General features: G+C 43.8%; 2 protein-coding genes across 8 annotated transcripts in view; both read left to right on the forward strand.

Annotated features, from left to right (window-relative positions):
* The window catches only part of astn1 (astrotactin 1), a 485,289-nt gene that overhangs the window by 61,182 nt on the left and 408,763 nt on the right, over nt 1–15,344 (forward strand). The gene's annotated exons all lie outside the window — the stretch shown is intronic.
* Nucleotides 3,161–10,873, forward strand: LOC147309130 (uncharacterized). The gene is made up of 3 exons (XM_086271511.1): nt 3,161–3,787; nt 4,709–4,900; nt 10,814–10,873. Exons 1-3 carry the CDS (start codon nt 3,161–3,163, stop codon nt 10,871–10,873), a joined length of 879 nt encoding a protein of 292 aa, XP_086127637.1.

Here is a 15,344-nt window from a genome sequence, read left to right on the forward strand (position 1 = left end):
ATCTTTGACCTCAACATTATTAAAAGTGTGTGAGGTCACCTTGACAGAGAATGGAGAAAAAGCCAGCCAACATCCAAAGAAGAGCTTTTGAATGTCCTTTAGGAAGCCTGGAAAACTATTCCTGAAGCCATATTTACATAGATTACAAGAAATTGCAAGAAAGCTTAAGAATTTAAGCTGCATTGAATAATCATAGTTATACAATTCTACAAAAAGAGACAGAGAGAGAGAGAGAGAGAGAGCAGGGTGGCTTAAGACTTTTGCACTGTACCATATAACTCAGTTATACAGTTGGCTTTGCAGAGGCTTTGGCATGTCATCTGGTTTGTGATCTAAATGGTTTCATCCTGGGGCAAGTGAACTGCTCAATTTTTAAATAATAAAGCAACTACCATTTACCCTAATATCTCCTGCATACTACAGAATCTTGTCATTTAGAAACTAAATAACTATCTGGATTGAGTATTGTTAATATTCTTTGTTACACAGTATATGAAACCAGTATTTCCACTGATTCATGGGATATTTTGTGATTTCTAAGGGTTATTAATAAAAACCATGTAGCAACATGTCCTCATTGTAGAAAACATGTAAAAATCCCAAATAAAGTGGTCTCCAGTGCTTTGCTTATGGTTTCATGAAGTTTCATTTCATGAAAGTAGACGAGTCATGGCTCTTTTGTCATAAGCATAATTGGACTTGACATTTCATCACTCTGAGGGTTATTATTTCATCTTACTCTGCTATTAAAAACAGAAAAGTAAATTAGGGTTCTGGGGTTTGACATCGTGGGACACAGTCATGAACATATGTGATTCTCTCACAATGGGAAATTTCACACCATTTCGAATGAGTGCCCTGATCTTGATTGGTCTAAACTGGTGACATGCAGTCTTCTGTTATGTCAGGAATACTTTAATCAATGTTGGCTTTCTTTTTCTAAATCAAGTTTCCTTGAGGGTGACTTCAAGCCTTTAACTTCAGGCTATTGGGACGCCTGACAAAACAGAACTGGCACATGTCATCATGAGCATTTGTATTAGGTTTAGATCTAACAAGTAAAACGACTCTTGTGTTGTCCAAAAAAAAAAAACCCAAGGCCTCTATTATAAAAGAGACTTAAGATCAGATTTGATCTTAAAATATCCATCATCTCAACTGGGGTACTGAAACAGGACATGAAACACTAAACATATGAAGGCTAATGGACATCATGGAGCCCTGCTTTCAAAAGCTGACGGATGTAACTCTGTCTGTGAAACTGGGGTTAAATAAGAGCTTAAGTTAAAGTTTTAAAAACATGTTTAGTGCCGTCTTCTGTCAGTATGGAATGTGACACTATGTGGTTGGTTGATTGCAGCTAATAGACTTATATTAGTTTATGTTAGCTAACTAGTTTCAGAAACAGTAACTCAGGGGAATATGAGGACACTAAAACTCAGTTTAAGGGGATCACTTCTGTGCTGGCCTCGTCTGCAACAATGAGTTTTATGTTAAGAAATTAGGGGTGGGTTTTGATAATTGATTTTCCGATTAAAATCAATTTTAACTTGAATATATTGATATGGATTCATTAAACCCTGAACCGATTTTTTAATATATTAATGTTTCTTTGCCAGAAATGCCAGAATCTCAGGTTAAACCTCACAAAACTATTTCAACAACCACCAAACAGCTAAAACAGTAAATGAGAGCAGGTAAACGGATTCTGCACAAAGACATAAACACAAAGCGCGGACCCGACGCATCAAAATCTGTGAGATGTCGCCTTTCTCACCTGACGGCACGTTGACAGAGACGCCGTCGGGGCTGAAAGCCGACAGCTCACAGATCCTGAAGCTGCAGGTTTTGTCACTCTCCAACCAAAATTGACTGAACCAGCAGCGAAAGAAGATCAAAACTACAGTTCACATTTCTCTTCACATAAACATCGTCATGAATTGAGTTTTGCTTCCACCACGATAAAATCACACTTCCTGCCCAGCTGTCTTTCTCTCTCAATGTACTTCAAGAAGAGCTTCCTCGCTCAAATCTCTGTTTTCTGCATCATTCGCTTGTTTCTTACACACCAGTCTACCGTTGTGTTGAGTCAGCCGCTGTTTTCTTTGTTTGTTTGTTTTTAAATGACTTCCGACAAGAAAGCCTCATTTCTGCTGTTCAATACTGAAGAAATTTAAACTTTTTAAAATTATGCCAAATTGCAAAACGCTTAGCTGTGTGTCTAATAAAACCTCCGTAACTTTGCTCTGCTTCACTTCAGCAGCACTAGGTAATGTTCATATGTTGATTCATGGTTTTCTTCAGTTTTTGTTCTACTGCAGAATATTTTTAAGGTTATCTGCTATAAAAAACCAGGCCAAAAAAATCTCCTTCATGTTTTTCTGTATTTTATCCTCAGTTACTTTGACACAAAGGCTGCTGTGATGTTTACACCTCTGATGAAGTCTCACAAGTGTCAGTACTGAAAAATGACCAGAATTATAATATTTCTAACTGTCTGAGTCAAAATTAAATCGAAATGAATCGAATTGCGGATTGAATCGAATCGGGACCTCATAAGATGAGATAACTCTTTCTTGTCATTGCAGAGTCATACATAGTACACTAGTACAATGAAATTGGAAAACTGTCCCACGTCAGCACTACGTACAACATGATACATCACAACACAACACCAGGGCTCTCAAAATCGCTAGCCCGACGTCCCGGGGCTAGCGATTTTTCCAGTCGGGCTACCAAAATCTATCTCTGCCCTGCCCGTCGGCCTATTGTAGGAAGGAAAAATATATGTCAATGCTTTTGCATTCTTTCGGAAATGTAGCTGGGTAATTATGTCATTGGCATCGGTGAGCCACTGTCAATATGTGACATATTGAAATCACGTTTGAATTTGCGCTTGTTTTTTGCTTTCACTTTGCAATCGCGCGAACTGTGTATAGAGAGCGACAGCACTGATTGGTGAGTGATGATAATTTGCGCACCAATTCCTCTAGGTTGTGTGCAATTTCCGTGTCTTCCCAGCGCCTCAGCTTTTAGTTGCTCCCAGTATAGTTTTGTATGACTTCTTATGTTCCTGTTAATAAAGACCGGCCTTTGAGTTCATCCCCGTGTGTCTAGAGCCGTGCATTTGGGTCCTCTCTTGCCTTCACACAGCCGCCGCATGACAGAACGACGCAACCACGAAACGGACCCAGCAGGCTCCGCCCGTGAGGGAGATATTCTCCGTGTACAGAGTCTGGTGCAACGAATAACCCACGCCTCGGACTCACGGACAATTTCCGTCGGACTTAACGCCATAAAGGCAATAATCGAGGGAAACCCTTTCCTTCAGCAGCTCACCTGCTATGAAGGCTTTATCGACGAATTGAGCCGAGCTAAGGAGGCATTACAAGCCCGTGAGCTGGCAGACAATGTCCGTTCCCGGGATTCCACACCACAGCGACTGCAGACGGAGATCTCCGCCCATCAGCCGCCGCAGCAGCAGCAAACTAAGCTCGCCGCGACGGTACCGCAGCAGCAGACGGGGCTCTCGGTGTCGCAACAGCAGCTGCTAAAACGAGAGGGTTTTTTGGCGCCGCTGCCGCAGAGCCCTTCTCCATCCCCTCTCAGCTCTGACCGTCGCTCTCCCGCTGCTCTCCTAGCAGCGATGTGGTCGGATGATGAGGAGACCGTCACCCCCGCATCATCACCGGTTTCCCCCGTCACCTCCGTTCCCTCATTAAGGAGGAGACGCCGTCGCCGGTCCTCTCCTCAGTCGGATTCCGGGACTACTGGGCAGCCGGCTGGGGTGAGTGACAAAGACACTTTCTCTGTTCACTCTGAGGCTGGTTCTCACTACTCTGAATGCAGGAATGCAAACTCTGTGACTCTTGCCGTAGACGCTAAAGGCTCACGGTCTGTAAACGTTGAATCTGAACCCGAACTTCTTATGAACCATTGTACTGCCCGGAGGGTCAACTCAGAGACAGTTTCTCCTACGTTTGGACTCATATTCGAGAAAGATCATCCTTCGCTAGTGTTTCCTAGGTCTAAAAACTCAAAGTCAGCATTTCCTGAGTTAGAGACACCTGTTTCTGTGCCCTTTACCTGTGTGTCTGCTGAGGATGATTGTTTTGCAGTTAAGCTCACCCCTGGGGCTTTACTACCTGCCCCCTTAGATGGTAAAACAGTAAAATCCAAGACTGTAAATGTTCCTGTGATAGCTCGACCCCAGCTCGTTGCTTCTGAGCCATCACCCCCGGGGATTGTCCATTCTGACGTATGTACTGATTCAAATGTTCTTGAGTCAGGGGGCTCTACACCCACCACTGTTTACCCTAGGATTACTGCTTCCGGCGATCCGGTGGTAAAAGACTTTGTTTCATCTGCCTCTCCGGTGCACAGACCTATGTTTACATCGGCTATTAACCCCTCCTCTGTCAGTATAAGTACGGTTAGCTCCGAAGAAAGAAGCTCTAAGACTGTTGGTGCATCAGCTGATCACATTTCTCTAGAGTCTGTACACACTGAAGGTGATGCATTAGTGCCTGTAAGCTACAGCTTTAGTACACTTAACGCTACGAATTCAGAGCGCTGTTCCTCATCCGCTCACTCAGGGCAGGGAATCGATCTCTTGCAGACTGTTCTTTCTAGGCCCGCCTCCCAGGCCCTTTGTGTTCTAGGGATAGCTGCGGCCCAGCACTCACCTGCACCTGTCTCAATTCCCCAGGTGAGGGGGGCTGGCGCCCAGCTGGTCCCTGTTCCGGTTTCCAGGTCAACTGAGGCTCTGCTGGTCCCTGCACCCGTATCGGCTCCTCGGGTGGGGACAGCAGCCGCCCAGTCCCTGCCGAAATCTGTGCCAACCGCTGAGGTGGGGCCCGCCAGGACCCAGCCAGTCTCTGCACCTGTACCTACTCCTCAGGTGGGAGCGACTGGTGTCCAGCAGGTGCCTGCACCTTTCAACTGCGTTATAGGCCCAGGGGAACTGACACTGCCACCTGTCCTACATCCGCTCCCACACCCATCATTGCACTCAGCTGCACAGGATGCCCCTCAGTCAGTCATTCAACCCATAACCCTGCCATTAATACACTCTGTAGCTGAGCCACTAGCCGCCCGACCCGCAGCCACTTCAGCCACTCCTCCACCCGTCACACCTCCACTACAACCATCACTGCAGTCTCTAGCGCAGTCTCCTGCAGCTCTGCTTTCCCCAGTGCAGTCTCCAGTGTCCCCAGTGCAGCCTCCTTTAGCACAGTCACCCACTCAACCACCAGCACCACAACCGTCACTACCTCTAGTTCATTCCCCTGTGAAGTCATTAACTCCACCACCTACTCCACTCTCACCACCACCGTTACTACAGACATCAGTTCAGTCCCCTGTGCAGTCATTTACTTCTCCACCGTTAGCAGCTCAGGTCCCCGTGTGTCCAGCAGCTCAGGTCCCCGTGTGTCCAGCAGCTCAGCTCGCACCTGAACCTTTGGCCCAGTTCCCCGTAGCAGTGCAGTTTTCTAGCCAGCTTAACGTTAAGCCCGGGGTCCCAATTCTCTCTGGCTCTACATCGGCTCCTGCTGGAAGCTCGGATGAGCTCATCCAGCACTCCGCGGCTCCCGTGCCGCCATCTACCTCGTCCGCTGGGGGTTCCAGTGAGCCCAGCCAGCACCTCCTCGTCTCCGCTGGAGGGTCCGAGGGGCCCGTTCAGCCACCTGTCTCCGCTGGAGGGCCCGAGGAGCCCGTTCAGCCACCTGTCTCCGCTGGAGGGCCCGAGGAGCCCGTTCAGCCACCTGTCTCCGCTGGAGGGCCCGAGGAGCCCGTTCAGCCACCTGTCTCCGCTGGAGGGCCCGAGGAGCCTGTTCAGCCTTCTGCCTCTGCTACGCCTGGTCCAGCCTCAGCCTCTGCAGCTCCGCCTGGTCCAGCCTCGGCCTCTGCAGCTCCGCCTGGTCCAGCCTCGGCCTCTGCAACCTCGTCTGGTCCGGCCTCCGAGTCTTCGTCCTCGTCTGGTCCAGCCTCCGAGTCTTCGTCCTCGTCTGGTCCAGCCTCCGAGTCTTCGTCCTCGTCTGGTCCAGCCTCAGCCTGTGCTTCGCCTGGTCCGGCCCCCGCATCGCCACCGTCTGGTCCTGCCTCGTCTGGTCCTGCCTCGTCTGGTCCTGCCTCGACTGGTCCTGTGCCCACCAGGCCATGGCCAGCACGCCTGAGACTGGAGGGCCGCCGCTGCCTTCCGCGCGGTCGGCCCCCTGAACTGCTCCGTCGTCTCCTTCGCCGCCGCCGCTGCCTTCCGCGCGGTCGGCCCCCTGAACTGCTCTGTCGTCTCCTTCGCCGCCGCCGCTGCCTTCCGCGCGGTCGGCCCCCTGAACTGCTCCGTCGTCGTCCCCCCCTTCGCCATCGCCGCTGCCTTCCGCACGGCCGGCCTCCGGACCGGCTCTGTCACCTGTGCCACCCGCCCGGTCGGCCCCCCGACCATGTGACCCGTGAACTCTTGTGCCTGTGGTCTCTGGGTCGGCCCCCTGAACTTTGTTTGACCTTTGGTCTTGTGCTCCTGTGTTTTCTGTTGTTCGTTTTTGTTTTTTGTTCCGAGCCCTCCGTCCTGGGCCCCCGCCGCCCGCCCTGGGTCGTTTTCTGTTTGGTTTTTGTTTTCCTGTGTTTGGGCTGTCTGGAGCCAGCCCTTGAGGGGGGGGGTACTGTCATGGTCCTGGGTCATTTTGACCCAGTGTTCTTAGTTTTTCTGTAGTTTTGTATTTTGTTTCTTATGTCCATTGGATTGTTTGGTTTGGTATTTGGATTCCCCCTGTGTCCATGTTTTTATTGTGGTGTTTGCTCTGGTACCGTGTTCCCATCCTATGTGTTCTGTGTTCTCCTCATCCCCTCGTATTCATCCTTCTTCTCTGCCTCTCTCTCTGCCTCTCTCTCTCCGTGCTCATCTCTGTGTACTGTGTTGTGTTTAAGGTCCACATCTTGGTGTCAGTATCGTCAGTTTCGTGTCCTCCCTGCTCGGCCATGAGTAATTGTCTTCAGCTGTGTTCCCCGTGTGTTCCCACTTCCCTCGTTACCTTCTGTGTATTTATGTCAGAGTGTCCCTTTGTTCTGTGTTGCGTCGTCCCTCTAGGTTGTGTGCAATTTCCGTGTCTTCCCAGCGCCTCAGCTTTTAGTTGCTCCCAGTATAGTTTTGTATGACTTCTTATGTTCCTGTTAATAAAGACCGGCCTTTGAGTTCATCCCCGTGTGTCTAGAGCCGTGCATTTGGGTCCTCTCTTGCCTTCACACAGCCGCCGCATGACAATCTCCTTCATGTTTTTCTGTATTTAATCCTCAGTTACTTTGACACAAAGGCTGCTGTGATGTTTACACCTCTGATGAAGTCTCACAAGTGTCAGTACTGAAAAATGACCAGAATTATAATATTTCTAACTGTCTGAGTCAAAATTAAATCGAAATGAATCGAATTGCGGATTGAATCGAATCGGGACCTCATAAGATGAGATAACTCTTTCTTGTCATTGCAGAGTCATACATAGTACACTAGTACAATGAAATTGGAAAACTGTCCCACGTCAGCACTACGTACAACATGATACATCACAACACAACACCAGGGCTCTCAAAATCGCTAGCCCGACGTCCCGGGGCTAGCGATTTTTCCAGTCGGGCTACCAAAATCTATCTCTGCCCTGCCCGTCGGCCTATTGTAGGAAGGAAAAATATATGTCAATGCTTTTGCATTCTTTCGGAAATGTAGCTGGGTAATTATGTCATTGGCATCGGTGAGCCACTGTCAATATGTGACATATTGAAATCACGTTTGAATTTGCGCTTGTTTTTTGCTTTCACTTTGCAATCGCGCGAACTGTGTATAGAGAGCGACAGCACTGATTGGTGAGTGATGATAATTTGCGCACCAATTCCTCTGACATCGTCTTATCAATCGTTAGCTTACTACGCAAACATGACAAGTGAAATCTCCCGCAGCAAGCTTAAACATGTGAGAGGTTGATCGCGCAGAGAATCGCTGAGCGTTGTGTGTGTGTGTGTGTGTGTGTGTGTGTGTGTGTGTAAAAGCAGCAGGATATATATTTCAGTTCTGCTGAGCCAAATAAGACAGGTCAGGGTGAAGAAGTGACAGCCAAAGAAAAGTTTACCACAAAACGGAAAAGTTATGACAAATCAGACTATAAGGCAAAGAGAAAGTGCAGCTTTATGGTTTCATGGACAAAATAATTTCTGTGGCTGCAATATGACGAGCTAAATAACCAGGGCTGCACATAAGTGGTCCGCAGGTGCGCATTCACTGTCAAAATAAAAAACGCGCACAAGATAAGAAGTTGCAACGCGTGTTTGCGTACATAAGATTTTCTGGAGGAGGACTGACATTTATTTAGAACTCTTAAAGATGTCGAAGAAGCTCCTTTAAGCAATTACTTTGGTGCTCCTCCACCTCCAAAGAAATGTCAGGAGTCCGAACCACAAAAGAAGCATGTATTCTTGGAAAAGTGGTTGCAGGAGGTGAGCTGGCTTCAAACAAATGATGAACGCACAGAGATGTGGTGCAGAATGTGCCGTGAAAATCCCACTCTAGCGGATTTGAGTTGATGATTGTAATTTTTATACAATGTTGTAATTTGTGTTTCAACAATTTTTTCATTAATGTTTTGTTTCCGTTACAATATTATACTTTAATGTATAATATTGCAACGGAAACAAAACAGGAAACAAAACATCAATCAAAAAATTGCTCTCTTTTTTATTCAGGCTACTTAAATTTATTTTGGGCTACCAAAAACTGAAGAGTCCCTGCCCGAAGGGCTACCAGGGATTTTGAAATTTTGCGAGCCCCGAACACAGTAACTTAATCAGAATTGAATCGATTCTAGAAATCTGTGATGATACCCAGCCCTATAAGAAATCAAGGATATACGATCCACTTTCACTGTCTGTCTCTTTAGCAATAGGTGGCTCCCCGTTGTTTGATTAGCTGCACTGAAACGTGAAGATCCACCTGTTAGCCGTAATGTTTGGGTTTTAGAGCACATAAATGAGGACTGTTTGAGTCAGGTGACCGCTGGTTCACTGGACACCTGACAAGCTGGAGTCAGAACGACATAAAGAATGTTTCACTTCTTTGCTTTGTTAAACTCCTGAGTTTCTTTAGCTAGATTTGAGCAGACAGTATGTCTCTGAACAACTCATTTGGCAGCTTCTGTCTTGTGTCACATTACCAATAAATGCTAGCATCCCGGTGCCACTGGCAGCCATGCACACACAAACCATCACACTACCTCCGCCATGTTTTACAGATGATGTGGTGTGCTTTGGATCATATCCATACTTTTTTCTTGCCATCATTCTGGTAGAGATTGATCTTAGTTTCATCTGTCCAAAGAATGTTTATCCAAAACTGTCCTGGCGTTTTTTTAGATGTTTTCCTCATATAACTTTAATTGGAATATGTTTCAGTAAAGGGGTTAAAAAACAACTTGTGTCAGTGTCCAAATATATATGGAAACCTCATTATTTGACAATAAACCTACAGCAAACTGCAGTTGAATGATGAAATTGCAGAATCAGATTAAATTTAGAAAATTCATATCTACTACTTATATGACATAGCCTTTGGACACCAAGGTAGCTAAACCCCAGCAGTGTGCTTATACCACCTAATTTAGTCAGAGGAAGCTGAAATTCTCTTGTTGCAATAGGATCTATGAATACCATGAAATGACTCCCATTTTGATTTTTTTCTTTCATCAGACAGCTCTCCGTATTAGTATTTCACGTGTCTTCTGTTTTGTTTATCATAATGACTTTGCTGATTAGCACTGTTAACCAATCTGCAATTAGCATTTGCAGATGTATTGTAATTGAACATGTGCCAGCCTAAAATTACCTTTGAGATACCTTCAGCTTCAAACACTCAAAGCACAGCAAATATTTTGTTTGCAGAATGAGGGAATTAAAGCATCATTTAACAGCAGTTATGCTCTGTCTTCTCTTTGCTCACATCTTTCACAATCTGCTAAACCCACAGAGGGACACCACACATCTTTTCTGCAGTTCCCAAATTAGTCTTGACCCTTGGGGTAAGCCAGAATGTGTCACTGAGAGTTCCACATGTCTGTTGGATGTATCTGGTGTAAGATAAAGAGGCAAAGTTAACATAGGATGGAGGTCTGAAGAAGGCTTTTATAGGCCCAGTATGTTGTTGGGGAGAGAACTGAGTATGAAAGTTCTTGTAATGACCAAAACAATAGGACTGCAGAAACAAGGGGCAAAAACTGGTTTTCTTTGAAGGATATCTGGGCCTGAGGAGTCTAGTCATTCTGCTGTGAATCACACACACACACACACACACACACACACACACACACACACACACACATATATATAATTCCCATGTGCTACACGCTCTTCTGGGCAGAGATCTCAGATGTCGTTCCCTACCAACTTGTCTGTCTTTATCTGGAAGTCACACAGAATCTTAATTTGGTCATTCTCAACCACCCCATGGTTGTATCCCCATCTGACTTCAGGACTTCCAGACCATACTCAGTACAGATGGTCCTATATATTCTGCACCCTGCTGTTATGTGTTGGATTGTCTCAGGGACGTCTTTGCACATCTTACTTGGTGTGGTAGATCAGCGTTACACGGGTGAAAACAATCATGAAAATAAAAAATACATTTTGAGAATGCCTGTAGGTGAGGCAAGAGATCATGCCCTGTTTATGTCAAAGTATGACATAAATAGTTTAAATTTAGACTAAATCAAAATTCAAAGTTATGATATAGAATACAAGACACATTTTTTCTCAATAACTTGGAAGGTTGGTCATGTTTCAGGTAGCTGATCGGCTCTACCACCTGAGCCACAGCCACCAGGTGCTCTGCCACCTGGCTTAGACATTTAGACACAAATAAAGTGTGAAATAAAGTAGACACTTTATTTGTGTCTAAATGTTGGGCTACATTTAGGCACAGTGGTGCTTTGAGCCAAATGTGAATGATGTGAGCTTGCCAAGTATCATTTTTCTTTGCTCTTGCGCCAGCTTCTCCGGTGTTAGCAGTGATGCAGAGTTGTCAGCTGTGTTGCTGAAAAGTTATGAGTGCAGTTTTGGGTTTCTCTGTTCGTTCTGCTGCTCAGAATAATTACCTCTAGAAATGCCAGAGAAAAAATACGTATGAAAGGCTATGCTGAAGATACTTCATCCACTTCATCCACTACCATCCAAAAGGGTTAGCTATTTCAAAGCTCATTCCATCTGATCGACATAAAGTCACTGGTTTCCCCAGAAAGAAACTCCCTTTTTGCAAAGAGTTTTTTAGGAGTTTTCGTCATCAATAATTCCAGTAAGCTGAAACTCTCGCAGTAAAACGTTTTAACACAGGAATATCTGAAAGGTGTCGATGCTTAATCTCTGTCTGAAATATATGTACACAAAAAATCAAAGAGCTTGATTTTGCTTTCATTTTTTTCTGCACACACCAACACAAACTGTGCAACGGTCACAATCAAATGTCGTGCTCTCAGGTGTTCCAGGAGCCATGCGGTGAGTCTTAGGGCAGTTTGTGCTTCTGCAGATCAAGTTGCTTTTGCTTAATTAAAGCAACCTCTGAACTTGAAAGTCAATTTGCTCCCATAATAATTAACATTCTCCTTGGCCCCTTGCTGAGGGTTGGACCCCTTACAGATGAACCTGACATTTAGTTCAAAGGAATATTAATGCTGGGGATGAATAAAGCACAGGGTCAGTTTGGTAAATGCATATCAGGGTACCTTTAGCTGATTTGAAAACTGACTTATGATGAAAAGATTACAAATTATGCCATTATACAGAATTTTAGATGAACCCATTTTGAAGGTCCTTTGCTTAGTGTTGATACACAGAAAATGTTGGTAAGTAGACGGTGGTATGGAAATAAGAAGCAGCTTCTATCCTATGCTTTTATTTTGGGGATGTTATTCAGGGTGCTAAAAACAGGAAAAGCATGTTAGGATTTAAAATAATCTTATGTTGTCTGACTTTTATTTAAAAGTAATCAAAACTAATTAACACTATGACCAAGAGTTGGCAGGTAGTGCATCAGAATTTCTAAAACCAGAGGCCATCATACTCATTAGAGGAGAAGTCTGAACTAGCAGCAAGGTCATATCCTCGAAGACTATCATAAACATCTCAGGAGGTGTTTATGATAGTCTCCAAAAATACTTACATACAGCTTTTCATACTTCACTGAACTCACAGGGAAGTGGTTGTAAAGGTAGGACAGCTTTGACACTGCAAGCCTGGGGCTCATTGTGAGTAAACTCATAGATGAAAATTAGAGCTGTATTGTGCATGAACGCAACTTAGTCTCTTTAAATATACCAACAGCATTAACTTGTGCTAATTGTAAGAGCTTTGTTTTGGTCAAAACAAAACCAGAGAAGCAGCAAAAGGAACTGAATTAATAATTTTTAAAAAGTGCTTTTTGTAAAAGTATTGACAGTGCTGTGTTTGAAAATCATCATACAGTACTGCACAAACATTGTGAACCAGGAAATGAGACATAAGTGCAACAATTTTTAGAAAAATGTGCAAACATAAATGAAAATATACTATATAAAGCAGAAAAAACTAGTTGGTACAATTCTAATAAGCTTGAAAGTCGATATTTGGTATGACCGCTTTTAATCGTCAACACAGCTTGAACTCTCGTAGACAGCCTTCTTCTAATTTCTTTAAGTGGTCTTCAGGCATAGTTATCCGGACTTCTTGAAGAAGATTCCAAAGCTCTTCATTTAATTTTGGCTGCCATTCTCTGTGAATATGATCCCACACAGATTCAGTAATGCTGAGGTTTGGGCCAATCCATGGCTGATAGTGTTACATTGTATGTTCTTCTGTCCAGGTGTGCTTTTCTTGCATGAATGGTGTGCTTATGATCATTGTCATGCTGAAAGTGAGGCTGTTGCTAATGGTATTGCGTGGTGGCTCGAAATCTGACAGTACTCTTTTGTATTTACAAATCAGTTTTCAGATCAGTTTTGACCAGATCCCCAACACCACTAGCTAAAATGCAGTGAGGTGGCTGTAAAGTTAGTATCAAACCATAATGCAGACTCTCACTGTTGGTCCAGCATGATTTGAACCAAAAATTTCAAATTTGGATTCATTTCTGACATAAGACCTGTTACCACTGATTTTCAGACTTGTGTAATTTGGTGTACCTCCGCCTTTTCTGCCTGTTTCCCCTCTTTGAGAATGAATTGTTGAAAGCGAACCTTCCACTACGACTATTTTATGATGCTTTGGCGAACTGTAGATAAGTCAACTGATAGACCAGATGCATGTCTGAGATCCCTCGTCAGGTCATGTCTGGATTTCCCCCCCTGCTTTTTAAGGCATGACTTTCGATGTTCTTCAACTGCTCTAGATAACTTTTTGGTCTTACGCTATTTTTTTATTTTTCTTTTGTTCTCCAATTGTCCAGTTTCTTCAAATCTTGTCATGACACAGCTTCACCATGCCAAGATAGGTTTTTAAGCTCTTTGGGAGTCACCTTGTTAGCACAAAAAATCCCAAAAGAAAACAATTTTATACCCGTCAAACTGTGTTGTTTCTGGCACTTTAGATTTTCTGGCTGCTGGTAACAAAGTGGATAAAGATAGGACTTAAAATGGTTCTTTTCAAGCTGTCTGTTATGCATAGACATCCCTTGAGTTTGGTGCCTTTTTTTGTGAATGATTCATAGGTTAGTATTAAGTGGCTTAATAAACTAAAGTATTCCTCTGAAAATAGTCATACAGAAAAACTTTCAGAAAGGCTGGAGTATCCTTGCTTCAAAAACACTTTGCTGGAAAGTCTTGCTCAAGACTTACAAAGCAAAAACAGTATATGGTAGAGTAGAAGCAGAATATTGTGGTGCAGATGGCCCAGTATCATTCTTCACTATCCACAAGTCTGCTAGAAGAACTTATCAAATGTATCACATTTTTTCTTCCATTGGCATCTGGCCATTGCTGTCATCTAAAGATGGATTTTATCAAGCAGTGACAAAGCCATTTTCCTTCAGAGATTAATTTGTAGGGAAACAGATGTAGCATTTGCATAATTCATCAGCAGCTTGTTTTGTGGATGAATTACGGTAATCACTGGTTACACGTAAATCTGTCTACCTGCAGACAGAAAAAAGGGAGAGCATTTGCATAAGACTAACTTTATCAAACCATGTCTAAGGGCCAAATTTGCACAGCATAGTAGATTAGATACTGTCGATAGAATAGACTTTCCTTATTGCTACATGAAGTGCCACCTGCTGGCTAAAATTGCAAAAACAACGCAAAACTGGCTCCTATAGAGAATAACGATGTTATTCATATCTACTACTTATATGACATAGCCTTTGGACACCAAGGTAGCGTGAGTTTTCAGAGGAAATTTACACTGTAAAATGAGAACATTTCATAACAATTAAACAGGTTAATGTGTAAACTCAATGGGTTGACCCTTTAAAGAAGAAAGACTGTTTTTTCTTTCCTTCTTCTTTTTTTTTTTAACACATGTAGTTAATTTTAAAAAGTTGATCACAACCTAACACAAATCAGTACATTCATTTAATCCTTTCATTATATTTGATAAACCATTTTTTTCCTGCTCTCTTGACAAAATAGGTGCTTTTTCTTTGGATTCTAAGCATGGTTACGCATGTTGAGTGTGTGACTTTGACACAATGGGTGGCATCTGTGAGTAAGGTATGATTGTAGTAGTTTCCCACCATGCAGCTTTTGTGACTGCCACGCTTCTGGCCAAGTCCATTTGAACAAAACAGAAGGTAAACACCAAATACAAGCTTGTTGGCAATTTGTCGTGGGATAGAGCTTTGCATGTGATTAGCTTGTTTGCTTAATATGTTTAGACATGGTAGGTCCATAGTGTATGTGCGCCACAGCACAGATTATTACAAGGCTGCTGATTACTACTGAGTGAATTAGTCATATGTCTGATTTAGACTAAGCAGCAAAACAGATTTAGAGGTAGCAGATCAGAATGAGAAGAAGAAGAAGACGATCGTGATGTTGTAGGCAAAGTGCTCCCCCACCTCCAATTTCTTACCAAGGCAAGATTGTTTCAGAGCGAAGATTGTTTAGCCCTGGTGTCATTTTGGTGGATTTATGGGTACTTTTCTACTCAGCTTGCCACAAAGCAGTTTTCTCCTTGTGAGTCTGTCTGCAGGGAAACGTGAAACACTATTTTCCGGAGAAAAATATAGTTCAGCCTATCCCAAAGGCTTCATTCACTCCGCCAGCTCCGGTGATTATTTCTACTTATTTATTTATTTTTTGAGGGTGACTTTCTGACTTGTTTAAAAACACTGACACATAACTTATCTC

Source organism: Aulonocara sp. 'chitande type north' Nkhata Bay, linkage group LG18 (assembly GCF_057382095.1).
Source record: "Aulonocara sp. 'chitande type north' Nkhata Bay isolate Kocher_YH1m ecotype deep benthic linkage group LG18, A_spYH_male_GT1.1, whole genome shotgun sequence".
Classification (NCBI taxonomy): Eukaryota; Metazoa; Chordata; class Actinopteri; order Cichliformes; family Cichlidae; genus Aulonocara; species Aulonocara sp. 'chitande type north' Nkhata Bay.

Bases quoted from the DNA above. Each gene is read 5' to 3' on its own strand.
- LOC147309130 (XM_086271511.1), top strand. From the start codon at position 3,161: ATGACAGAACGACGCAACCACGAAACGGACCCAGCAGGCTCCGCCCGT. The intron at 3,788-4,708 runs GTGAGTGACAAA...TCAATTCCCCAG, and splicing joins CTACTGGGCAGCCGGCTGGG to GTGAGGGGGGCTGGCGCCCA. The intron at 4,901-10,813 runs GTGGGAGCGACT...GTCATGTTTCAG, and splicing joins CACCTGTACCTACTCCTCAG to GTAGCTGATCGGCTCTACCA.